This window comes from Camelina sativa, chromosome 8, assembly GCF_000633955.1.
Source record: "Camelina sativa cultivar DH55 chromosome 8, Cs, whole genome shotgun sequence".
NCBI classification, from domain to species: Eukaryota; Viridiplantae; Streptophyta; class Magnoliopsida; order Brassicales; family Brassicaceae; genus Camelina; species Camelina sativa.
In genome coordinates this window covers 27,277,178-27,289,135 of record NC_025692.1, presented here as the reverse complement: position 1 = coordinate 27,289,135, position 11,958 = coordinate 27,277,178, and the positions used below count along the sequence as shown (strand labels likewise).

Here is an 11,958-nt window from a genome sequence, read left to right as displayed (position 1 = left end):
CACATCAAGTGGTTACAAAACAAAACGCTCAAGCCACCTCCCCACCACAAAGTGTATATTCCCTCAGCCGTCTAGTTCAAAAATCCCGGCAGAACACCTCCGCCGACCACCGTCTATCGGTGACCATAGCCAAAGAGATAAGAGGGTAAAACAAATCTTTTTCTATCTGGATTCGAGATTACACAGATCATCGATCTGTTTGTTATTTATTTTTGTTTTTTATCTTCCCTCTGTACAAATCGAACAAATATTGCATTCAAACGAAATTTGCGATAGTATGTTTTCCTCGTATTTATCAGATCCGTAGATTTCTCCACGAATTTTGTTGTATATGTTTTTGTCGAGATTACAACGCGTTTTGCGTTTTTTTTTTGTTTTCCTAGTAATTATGCATGTAAGGGATCGAAACTANAAAAAAAAAAAAAAAAAAAAAAAGGATCGAAACTAATTATATTATGCTAATATCGGATTAATGATCGTCATATTTGTTGATAATATATATTATGACGGTCATAATATATATTATCCATGTTCTTCAATTCTGTTTCTTGGTGGAGTTTGCATATATAATCAGATGGTGTATTAAAAAATAATCATTGTGTAGAGATTTTACTTGGCACAGAAGTCATAATTTGCGTATTTTAGGGACTCTGATATTGTTTTCAATGAATCAGATCACAGTTTCTCTCTAGTTTTTTTTTCGTAATCTGTTCTTGATTCTCTTTACTAACAGGCTGAAACTTGTTGAAACCGAAGATGACAAAGGGAGAGGACATGGATATGGATACATACACACAAGATGGAACTCTTGACATTTACAAGAAACCAGCTAACAAGAAGACAACAGGAACCTGGAAAGCTTGCAGATTCATTCTCGGTATCTTTCAAAACCTTATGATTCTTAGGCAACTTAGAGCATGTGTATTGGTGTAGGACAATTTTTGGTCCTTCAAATATATTAATCTTATTTTGAGAATTTCTTAAGTGTGGTATGAACATTGGTGTACCTCAGAGTTGGTCCTCTGGAAAAAATAATAGTATTTTTAATTTAAAAAATTAATTATTTAAATTAATAAATAAAAACATATTAAAGTTTTAATTTAAATAAAACATATAACATTGACATTAAAAACATAAAAAAATTAAAAAGTTACAAAAACTTGGAAAAAAACAAAATATACAATTAAAACATGAAAGATAAAAAACATAAACCATACAAACATCAAAGATAAAAACAAACATTTTATTCAATTCATAGAATTTTTTTTAATTAATCTTCATTATCTGGAAGATGTCCAAAGTTAGTCCAAATATGCTCAATCAAATCTTTTTTTAACCGTTCATAAGAAAATTACAAAGTTACAAAAACTTGAAAAAAAAACAAAACATACAATTAAAACATTAAAAATTAAAAACAGTTTTATTCAATCCATAAAATTAAAAACCAAAAAAAAAAAAAAAACCCAAACAACACCAACCACACAGATGCTGCCACGTGTAATAAAGGACACAGCGAAAAACGTCCCATATTAAGAAACGTCCCACACAGATGCTGCCTTTTTTGATTTATTTAAAAACAAAAAATACCGGGGGACATGCCAAATGTACGCCGTTGCATATGGTCTTATACCAAAACGTTTTTGTTTCCGACATTGATTTGATTGTTTCTATGATTGACTGGCAGGTACTGAGTGCTGTGAAAGATTGGCTTACTATGGAATGAGTACTAACCTCGTGAACTATCTCGAAAAACAAATGAATATGGAAAACGTCACTGCTTCCACCAGTGTCAGTAACTGGTCCGGAACATGTTACGCTACGCCTTTGATCGGTGCTTTTGTTGCCGATGCGTATCTCGGCCGATACTGGACCATAGCTATCTTCGTCGCCATCTACATTGCCGTAATTCTAAAACATGACAAAACAAATATATAATCAAGTGGTTTTGTTTAACTAAATTACACAGAATCTTGAGACTGTTTGCTCTGTTTTTTCGTGTGTATTTAGGGAATGACGCTATTGACGATGTCAGCTTCCGTTCCTGGTCTAACGCCAACCTGCAGCGGAGACACATGTCATGCAACCGGGGGTCAAATCGCGCTTACATTCATAGCACTTTACTTGATCGCACTCGGGACAGGAGGTATCAAGCCTTGTGTCTCGTCCTTTGGTGCTGATCAGTTTGATGATACAGATGAAGAAGAGAAAGAGTCTAAAAGCTCTTTCTTTAACTGGTTCTACTTTGTGATCAACGTCGGTGCAATGATTGCTTCCTCTGTTCTCGTTTGGATTCAGATGAATGTTGGTTGGGGTTGGGGTTTAGGTGTTCCCACCGTCACAATGGCTATCGCCGTCGTGTTTTTCTTCGCCGGAAGCAAGTTCTATAGGCTGCAGAAACCAGGAGGAAGTCCGCTCACAAGAATGCTTCAAGTCATTGTGGCTTCTTGCAGGAAATCTAAAGTGAGAGTCCCTGAAGATAAATCTCTTCTTTATGAGAACCAAGACGCCGAAAGCAGTATCCGAGGAAGCCGTAAGCTCGAGCACACCAAAATATTAACGTAAGGCGCAAGCTTGGTTTATAGTGTCAACCAACTGTAATTCCTGTTGTTGGATTAACTTTTAATCAACTTGAAATCATTTCAGGTTCTTTGATAAAGCAGCAGTGGAGACGGAGAGTGACAACAAAGAAGCAGCTCCGTCTTCATGGAAGCTATGCACAGTGACACAAGTAGAAGAGCTCAAAGCACTGATCCGTCTCTTACCGATTTGGGCAACAGGGATTGTCTTTGCTGCGGTGTATAGCCAAATGGGCACTGTGTTTGTACTACAAGGCAATACAATGGACCAACACATGGGACCTAACTTCAAAATCCCTTCCGCATCACTCTCCTTATTCGACACGCTTAGTGTCCTCTTTTGGACACCTGTCTATGACCAGCTAATCGTTCCCCTTGCCCGGAAATACACAGGTCACGAACGCGGATTCACACAGCTTCAACGGATGGGAATCGGACTTGTAGTCTCTATCTTCTCTATGGTCTCTGCGGGAATCCTCGAGGTCATAAGGTTAAGCTATGTTCGAACACACAATCTTTACGAGGAAGAGACTATCCCCATGACGATATTCTGGCAAGTGCCTCAGTATTTTTTCGTGGGTTGCGCAGAGGTTTTCACTTTTATAGGTCAGCTTGAGTTCTTCTATGATCAAGCTCCTGATGCTATGAGGAGTCTCTGCTCGGCTTTGTCGCTCACCACGGTTGCGTTTGGGAACTACCTGAGCACGTTGCTGGTGACAGTGGTCACTAATGTCACGAGATCAGGTGGAAGACCAGGCTGGATCGCTATAAATCTCAACCGTGGTCATCTTGATTACTTCTTTTGGCTTTTAGCTGGTTTGAGTTTCTTGAATTTCTTGGTCTACCTTTGGATTGCTAAATGGTACACTTACAAGAAAACGTCGGGGCATGCGCTTTGATGATACATAAACGCCAGGACGTCTGCAATGTCTTAATTTTTCTTCTTCATGGTTTCTCGCCTGTTTGATAATGTCTTTAGTACTTGTGTCTTACTGAAACATATTTACAGGCATTAATTTGAATAGATTCTCTTGTTCCACCTTGAGTTCTTTGATTGCAACTAGAATAGTAGTGATGAATCTGTGATCAAACGCTCTGAGACTCAGATGCAAGCTTTTAAAAAACCTGCATAGGATTGAACAGAGTAAAGACAGTGGACAATGAAAACACAAAAGTTGGCTGATTTTAAAAAGAGAATGAAGAAGCAAAGCAAAAGGGAAAAGGCAGCAACAAATAGAATGAGGCAACAAAGATCAGATCATATAACTTGATTAATAGACCCAAGTTTGAAACTTAACACTTGGGCTTGATACGTCAAGCTACTTTTACATTTGCTTTTGCATCGTGACACAACAGATCCCAGTGATGTTTACTCAAACCACCAAGACCAATGTGTGTCATTTAGATGCTTATGCTGCTCACGCAAAAACCATTTTTATTTGAAAACCAGAGTTGTTTGTTTAAGCTACTTAAAGATTCAATCTTGATAACACATACACAGAGTAAGGGCTCGAACTCAGAGTTAGTTAGTTGCTGAAATTAAGAGAAGAGGATACTAATGCAGCTTGATTTTTGATGCTAAGAAACAGAGAGAACAAGCTCAGCTAGCCAGAGACTACACATATCACCTAACTAATCTCGAGCCTCGACTAATTTACTTGTTCGATAAACTTAAGCTAAGCTGGCAAGAGAGTATACATTGCCTTCTCTCAGATATTTCGTCAAACACTTACATTGCATCATCACCCACATTCCAGCCTTTTCTCAATCTGTTTTTTCTTCTTCTTCTGGTTCGTACTTGCATTCTTGCAACCGAATCAGCTCGAAGAACCCAACCAATCATAAGTCGGACGATGTGGTGGAAGACGGCGGCGGAGTGAGAGCATAGCCCAAAAAATTTCCGAGTACTTTAGGTTTTGAGAGAGCATAATACAGTATATCACAGTTTCGAAAATAACCCGTTTCTAATTTGGTCCGATTAACTCCGGTTAAGTAGATAACCAATTTATTCACAATGAAAATTTAGATAAACCCAAAATTAACCACAAACCAAAAGATCCCAATAATAAAAAAAGAAGAGGGACAATTTGGTCAATACAGCCTCATAACCTTCCTCGCTATAGAGTGGCCGTGACTATTAGCTCTCGCCGCCGTCTTCTCCCACCCACCACCGCCACCGCCACTACTACCACCACCACCACCTGTTCTCCAGCTCGGTGTCAAATAAAACCTCAACATTCCGTTCTCTCCATCCTTAGACGAATACCTCGAACTCTTATTCCTCCCCGATCCTCCGCCGGAGCTTCGCCAGCTCACATTGCTGTTGCTCCTCCTCATCTTCGCTCCTCCTTCCCCGTTCCTCATCTCCGGCCATGATTCCGATAAAGACCTCTCCGCCATTCCGGCACTATTCGATCTGCTATACCTATCTTCTTCTTCTTCATCATCATCGTCTTTGTTGTTAACACCTTTCCTGTATATTAACCCTAGAATGCTCCATTTCCCCCACCGTCTCGATTTCTTCTCACCGTTTTGATTATGATTCACTCTGTTCTCCTCTGTTTCCACGGAGTTCGAATCTAACGTAATCGCCGGTGAAACCTTCGAATTTGACACCGATTTGACATCGTCTAGCTCCGTCGCAATTTTTCTAATCGAACTGGATCTGTCGAGGCTCTTACGTCTCCGTGACGACGGAGGTTCATTGTAGTAGTCTCGAGTCTGATTTGATCCGCCTGGGATTATGATTATCGGATCCGATTCATTGTTAATCGACGCTTCTTGCATGTCTGATCGATTTACATTCACCGGAGCGTTTTCCACAACTGATAGCATCGACGGCGGCGGAGGAACCCTAGCCGCCGTCGTTCTGCCGATTAAATGACCGTCCCACGACGCTCTCGGCTCGTCGATCGAGTATCGAGAGTCGTCTATCGAAATCCGACCGATATCGACGGAGAATCTCCCGGCGTCAAGAGAGAATCGTGGATCAGTGTCGCTGGATCTCCGGCCATATCCGATCTCGGACTGTGGCCGTCCTCCGCCGCTTGTTGGCTTTTTAAACTTTTGCTTCTGCCTCCATTTCTGAAGCTTCTTGCTGAAAACAGAAGCCGCAGAGAAGAAACTCCCGGCGAAATCTTTCACAGAAGGTTTCTTCGTCTGTGAGTAGAGATCCATGTGATCCTTCATTGGCTTCAGTTCCTCCTCTTCTTCCTCTACAATCTCGTCGGAATCTTTCACGATCTCAGAGTGACCAGCATGTTCTTCTTCTTCTACCTCCTCGATTTCAGCTTCTTCGTTCACTTCTAAAACTGTCTCACTCACGCTAGACTTCCTAGTCTCGTCCTCGATTTTACCGACGGTGTCAGCTTCTTTGGTTTGGATGTGTCTGTGCTCGTCACGGAGTCTGACGTCACAAGAACGACGTTGCGGCTCAAACCCACCGGAGAATCCCTCGTTGTTCTTCGCTGAGAACGACTTAGTACGCCGGAGCTCCGGGAAGAAACCGGGTCGGACCCGACCGTTCCCATTGGAGGCGTTGTTGTTATTGTTGGTACCGGTAGCACTAGAGGAGGAGGGCTTGAAGAGAGCTTTCAGCGCCGCGGCGGAGATAGTGGGAGGTTTCCGGGAAGAAGACGGCGGCTGAGCAGCGGTGTGATCTAAGACGGAGAGGCGGTCGCATAGACAGGAAGGGCAGAAACCGGAGAAACGTTCATCTGGGTGGAGATCACATGATGTTGATAAGCGATGCGGTTGAGCCGGCTGAGCTATTTCGTCGGCGACGGGAGCTTGGTCGGCGGAGAGATTCATGAGATGAAACGATGAGTGATCCTCCTTTGTCTCTGGCTTTTATATCATCACTGTCTTTGTCTGCTTGATTGCTTAGAGAGAGAGATATTAGAGAAGTGTGTTTGTGTGTTATGTCTGAAACTTTCGTCTGTTACCAACGGACATTGAAAGAGAAAGGAGATGAAGTGAAAACAAAAATTAATTATTATAGAAAAATCCAAAAATTCATATTAATATTAATAACATAAAAATATTTAATGAAAATTACAAATGGGCATTGGGAAAAAAAAGGAAGGGTTTTGCAGGTGTCAGATAAAAATCTGCCCTATTGTTTTAGTATTTTTTATGATAATAAAAAATGAGAAAGGTTCAATTTGAGTCTGACAATTTTACTATATGAATAATGTTATTTGTGATTTTTTTTCATGGGTTGATCGATCTCTCTGCCATTCTGATCTTTCTGTTCTTTGAGAACAAAAAATACTACATTGTTTGTTTAAAAAAATTGTCCATTAATGCCTAATATTTCTCTCTGTGATGATATTTTCTGATTAACAACAAAATAAAATTTAATACGGATGTAATTTGGACGTGTACAAATGGTTAAGTCGGTATTTTTAGCACACTGGTGTATTTCGATTTTCGAATAGTGACAGTAATTCTAATGAAAACGTATATTACACAATAACATTATGAATTATCAAGACGTTTTAGATATAGAAGTTTTATTTATTGATTAATATAATAAATGCTGACAATATCCAACAACACGTGTGCTGCTGATTCGCAATTTAGTTTTTTTTTTTCTTAATAACTTTTTCTTTACATTGGCTCGCGATCTCGCATCAATGTAAATATTTGCATGCGGTTGTCGCAATACTATACCTAAATGCAGTATATATGTTCTCTATAGCAAGGACGCAATCTTGACCCTTTACAATTTAGCTGAAATAAATAAAATGATCGTGTTTTGACCGTTTACAATTTTGTCTTATGGGGCGAAAGTGGATTCTGAGGCTTTCGTTGTCCGGTCCTAACCCCAAAGTCGTATATAGCTTTTAAAACGTAAGTTTCAAGCTCCTTTAAAAAAAGCAAACATGCGCTATAATATAATATAATGAATGTAAATTAAATATCAAATGCTGATTAAGTGACTACGAGTGGATATTATATGTCGGCTAAGCTAAAATGGTTAGTAGTATATGGGTTAACATAAAGGGTGAATTTGCGTGATGACAAAACAAAAGGAGCGAAAAATATAGTCATCTAATGAAATAAATTAAGTGAGTAACCATCAACCCATGTACAATGACCAAAGAGGATAGCAGTGAAAGACACACGTAGGGGAGAAGAAAGAAGGTGTGCTGATGTCATAACAAAATTGTTTGTACCCCTCATCATTTTAAATCATAATTTAATCTTATAAAAATAACTAAATTAATTTTGCAATAGTTTTTAAAAAAACATAGATTTTTTTATTTATATAACATGATCTGAATTTTTAAAATCAGATAAGAATTAATAAAAATAAAAATAATATTTATTTAAATTAAAACTATATAGTATAGAATAAAACTAAATAGTAAATAATGAAACCTATAAACAATACTAAGGTTCAATCCTAGAGATAAAGCTCTTCATTCACCTTCTTATAAAATAATAAAATAAAATCTGTATACATTATTATAAAATTAATAACTTAAACCGCTCATTAATAAATCCAAACCGACATATAATTTTATTCTAATTGTAAAATCTAAACCCTAACCATCTCATTTGTTAATCCAAACCGACATATAATTTCGTTCTACTTGTAAAATCTAAACCCTAACCATCTCATTTGTTAACCCAAACTGACATATAATTTCGTTCCACTTGTAAAATCTAAACCCTAACCATTTTATTTGTTAATCCAAACCGACATATAATTTCATTCTAATTGTAAAATCTAAACCCTAACCATCTCATTTGTGAAACCAAACCGACATATAATTTCGTTTTGATTATAAAATCTAAACTCTAATCATCTTATCTATAAAAATAAGTATTTTTCGAAACATATTTAATAAAATAATTTTATAATAGTGGTAATGAGAGTAAGGTGATAGTGGTGGTTATAGGACATGGTGGTGTAAAGAAAAGGATAAGGAAGAAAAATGGGGAGAAGAGAGAATATGTGTATGTGTATATATATATATATAGAGGGAGAGAGCACGTGAGGAAGAGTGGTAACTGTTAATTATGTACATTGTGCAAAATTGTCAATATTATAGAAAATACATGGTACTTCCTCTATCCCTAAAAGATTGATGTTTATAATCTTTTACACATTTTAAGAAAACAATGATTACTGAGTTTAAATATATTTTTTTCTTTGACTAAAAAGATATTATTTAATTTTAAACCAATAACAATTCAAAATTTTAAATATTTTCAATGATTATTTCTTGAAATTTACAAAACATCAATTTTTGTGGGACAAAAAAAAAATATCCCAAAACATCAATTTTTGTGGGACAGAAGGAGTATATTATAGGGTAATGGTTAGTATAGTCAGTCATTTAATTAAAGATTGTTTTTTGGTTATTGCTGCCAATTTCCCTAACATAAAAGTATACATCGACTAAGAGCTAGTTAGATTATTTCGTCCGTGATATACTGATTTCGAATAGCTGTCCCAAATTCAAGTTAATTTAATTTTGTTTCGTCTCTTAATGTATGTGTTATATATTTACAAACATATGTATATTGAAGATTAGTTTCGTTTTCTAATCAAATATTGTGAGAAATATTTGATTTTTGCTTATTTTTGGTATATCGTTAGTTTGTTTATGTTAATAAAGTGCGTTTATTTCATTTTCATCCGCTTAGTTACCATTTTTTTTGGTTTCGCTATGGATGATATATATTAATTTAGTGACATATGTGTAAGTAAACTATAATTACATCTATACTAATAAAAAGTAGAAGCTATAAGCTCCTAAAGCGTCCACATAGGATTTAAAACCTCCAATTGTGATTAGACATGTCACTAATTAACATTTTTTAAAATCTCCAGAATTTTGAATATTAAGAATTATTTTAAAGATCCTATCAGGATTTGACATGTCATTCATTAACATTTTTTTAAATTTCTAGATTTTTTTAGAAAAAATAAAATTTTAAATTTATGGAAATAAAAGAACTATGTACAATATCCCACATCGGCTAGAAAATTTTTAGACAATGGTTCAAAACCATTATAAATAAGATTAATAAGCTTTCAACAACGAATAAGCAGAAAAGCTTGATTTATCAGGCGTCCCAGTTTAATAGTTTTATTCGGTTTAATCCAGTTTTTTATTTGATCAAACTAAAACTTTAAAAAATTTCAAAAAATATATTAGAATATTTTATTTTTTTAAAAGTTTAAATATTATAAATATTGAAACTTTTAAAAGCTCTTAGCTTTTAAAAAGTTTTTAATTATTATAATTTTAAAATTTTAAAAGTTCAAAATATTATAAATATTGAAACTTTTTAAAAGGTTCAAATTTTATATTTCGAAACCTTTTAAAAATTTAAAATATTGATGTAATACATAAATTATCTTATTTATCTACGTTTGTGCTTTTTATTTCTTATGAGTTGTAAGATATATTTTTGTGTATGATTTTATAGATGAGTTGATATTCTTTTATTAATTTTTGTTTTTATCTTATTTTTTATTTTTATGAGAAAAAAATGATTTTGTTCTTGGAGTTTGATGGGTTAACAATTTGTGTAGTAGTCTAAAAAAATGTTTTTCAGTGGAAGAATGTGAAGAAGTTGACGAGGAAGAAGAATAAAAATAGTATAACGAAGAACCAGACGGTAAAAGTAATGATGACAATTACCACAAAATTTGATAATGAAAATGACAAGAAAGAATATGAATAATAAAAAACATGGAATAAAAAATAAGAAAACATAGGTCATAGCGATTAATTAAATATGAAAACGAGTTAAATTCATGATGATAAAATTGTTCCGTTTTTTTGGTGGTCAAAAAAATTGTTTAGGATATGTGAGGTCATCAGTTTGATTCGCCTCCTCGATGTCGAGTTAAATTCATAATTTTTTATCAGATTTGATTTTATAACATAACTGATTTTTATATTTTTTAAAAATGTGTATCTGAATTTTTTTTTAATACTATTTTAAATATTTTTATAAAATAATATTTTATTACTATTATCAATTATATATAATTTTCATCAATATATCAAATAAACTGACGCGTACGGTGAATTCAAAACCTAATTTATATAAAAGATATGCTTTGGCTTTTCACAGATTCCAACCTAAAGAGCCAACAAAAAAGCAGAAAAAGGCAATTTTCACGCTATCAAATCTTATTTGTTGTCTGCTCTCCCTATTCTCTCCTGTTTTATGAGAAGTTTATTCTCCATATTCACAACATTTTCCAATAAATTAATAAAAACCGAACACTTCATTTATATACTTAGAACAAGTTTCATTTTATAACCTGACAAACCATGAAATATATATATATTCAAACCTTGTGTATACATATTATTTTTTCGTACGTGTGAGAGTTCCAATTATCACCCACGTAGTATTTTTATGTTGTGAACCTTTTTTTCTAATCCAAAATGTCGTGTGACGCAAATATTTCCGTCATGCATATTAATCTCAACGCAATCAATGCAACTAATGTGGGATTTTTTTAATACTTTCACCAATCAATTAATTAAGCTCTTTTAGTCTTTACTTACTCTAATCTCATGATTTAGAAAAGGGAACTTTTAAGCAGACCACCCAAAAAGAAAAAGAAAAACATTGTGATCAAAGGGATAAAAAAAAAAATAATTATATCCCGATATTTACATATATGATAATTGATACTATACATTTTAACGTTATATAAATTACTTATCTTTTGGTTGGTCATAATGATTGGTGATTATTAATCATGAAAATTCCGACAATGATTAGCTTTTACATTTTGAAATTTATACGGGGGTCGTAATAATTAATAAAAACATGGGAAAAAGTTTTTTTTTTTTTTTTTTTGAACAAAGGGAAAAAGTTTCTTTAGATCTCAGTTTTCTTTCAACCTCATAATGTGAAATAATGGTGTCTTGCAAATATTGCTATGTATGATGTATCATTATGGTTCATCATTAAAGAATCCATTTGAAACCAAATTTCCCATAGTGATACACTTATACATTAATGATTCACATTTTTTCTATATCAATAAATTTCACTAGATCCTAGTAGACTATAACCATTTTATCAACAGAAAAGTGTTGGAAGACNTAAAATAGTATGAAAATGTGTGGTTATGAACATATCCCAAAGATAAAAACAAAAGATACATATTTTTTTTTTTTTTTTTTTTTTTTTGGCAAACTCCCAATAAAGAGTCTGTGAACTCTTGTTCTGTGACCATTATACTTGAAGCCAAAACAAAAAGCAAAACTTAAAAAGATGACAAATCTCTAGGCTTCATACATTTGGGATATGAGACATGTGATATGCAGATGACTGAACATTTGGTTCAAGTCAAACCAGTTTGGTTTCCGAATCGATTCTGGCACGGTTCAAA

General features: G+C 34.6%; 2 protein-coding genes across 3 annotated transcripts; one reads left to right on the top strand and one right to left on the bottom strand.

Moving 5' to 3' along the window:
- On the top strand, positions 1 to 3,621 carry LOC104708962 (protein NRT1/ PTR FAMILY 8.2). 2 transcript variants are annotated; one of them, XM_010425615.2, is made up of 5 exons: positions 1 to 145; positions 734 to 877; positions 1,685 to 1,902; positions 2,008 to 2,558; positions 2,644 to 3,621. In XM_010425615.2, the coding sequence occupies exons 2-5, from the start codon at positions 757 to 759 to the stop codon at positions 3,473 to 3,475; spliced, it is 1,722 nt and encodes a 573-aa protein (XP_010423917.1). In that variant the 5' UTR covers positions 1 to 145; positions 734 to 756; the 3' UTR covers positions 3,476 to 3,621. The 2 variants fall into 2 exon arrangements, with proteins under 2 accessions (XP_010423917.1, XP_010423918.1); XM_010425616.2 differs by having other exon boundaries at positions 757 to 877; positions 2,644 to 3,475.
- On the bottom strand, positions 4,545 to 6,552 carry LOC104708960 (UPF0503 protein At3g09070, chloroplastic-like). The gene has a single exon (XM_010425614.2). The coding sequence runs from the start codon at positions 6,384 to 6,386 to the stop codon at positions 4,668 to 4,670; it is 1,719 nt and encodes a 572-aa protein (XP_010423916.1). The 5' UTR covers positions 6,387 to 6,552; the 3' UTR covers positions 4,545 to 4,667.

Excerpts from the sequence above, each read along its gene's own strand:
- LOC104708960 (XM_010425614.2), bottom strand. The coding sequence starts at position 6,386 with ATGAATCTCTCCGCCGACCAAGCTCCCGTCGCCGACGAAATAGCTCAG.
- LOC104708962 (XM_010425615.2), top strand. The coding sequence starts at position 757 with ATGACAAAGGGAGAGGACATGGATATGGATACATACACACAAGATGGA. Across the intron at positions 1,903-2,007 it reads TCGTCGCCATCTACATTGCC|GGAATGACGCTATTGACGAT; the intron begins GTAATTCTAAAA and ends GTGTGTATTTAG. Across the intron at positions 2,559-2,643 it reads GAGCACACCAAAATATTAAC|GTTCTTTGATAAAGCAGCAG; the intron begins GTAAGGCGCAAG and ends AAATCATTTCAG.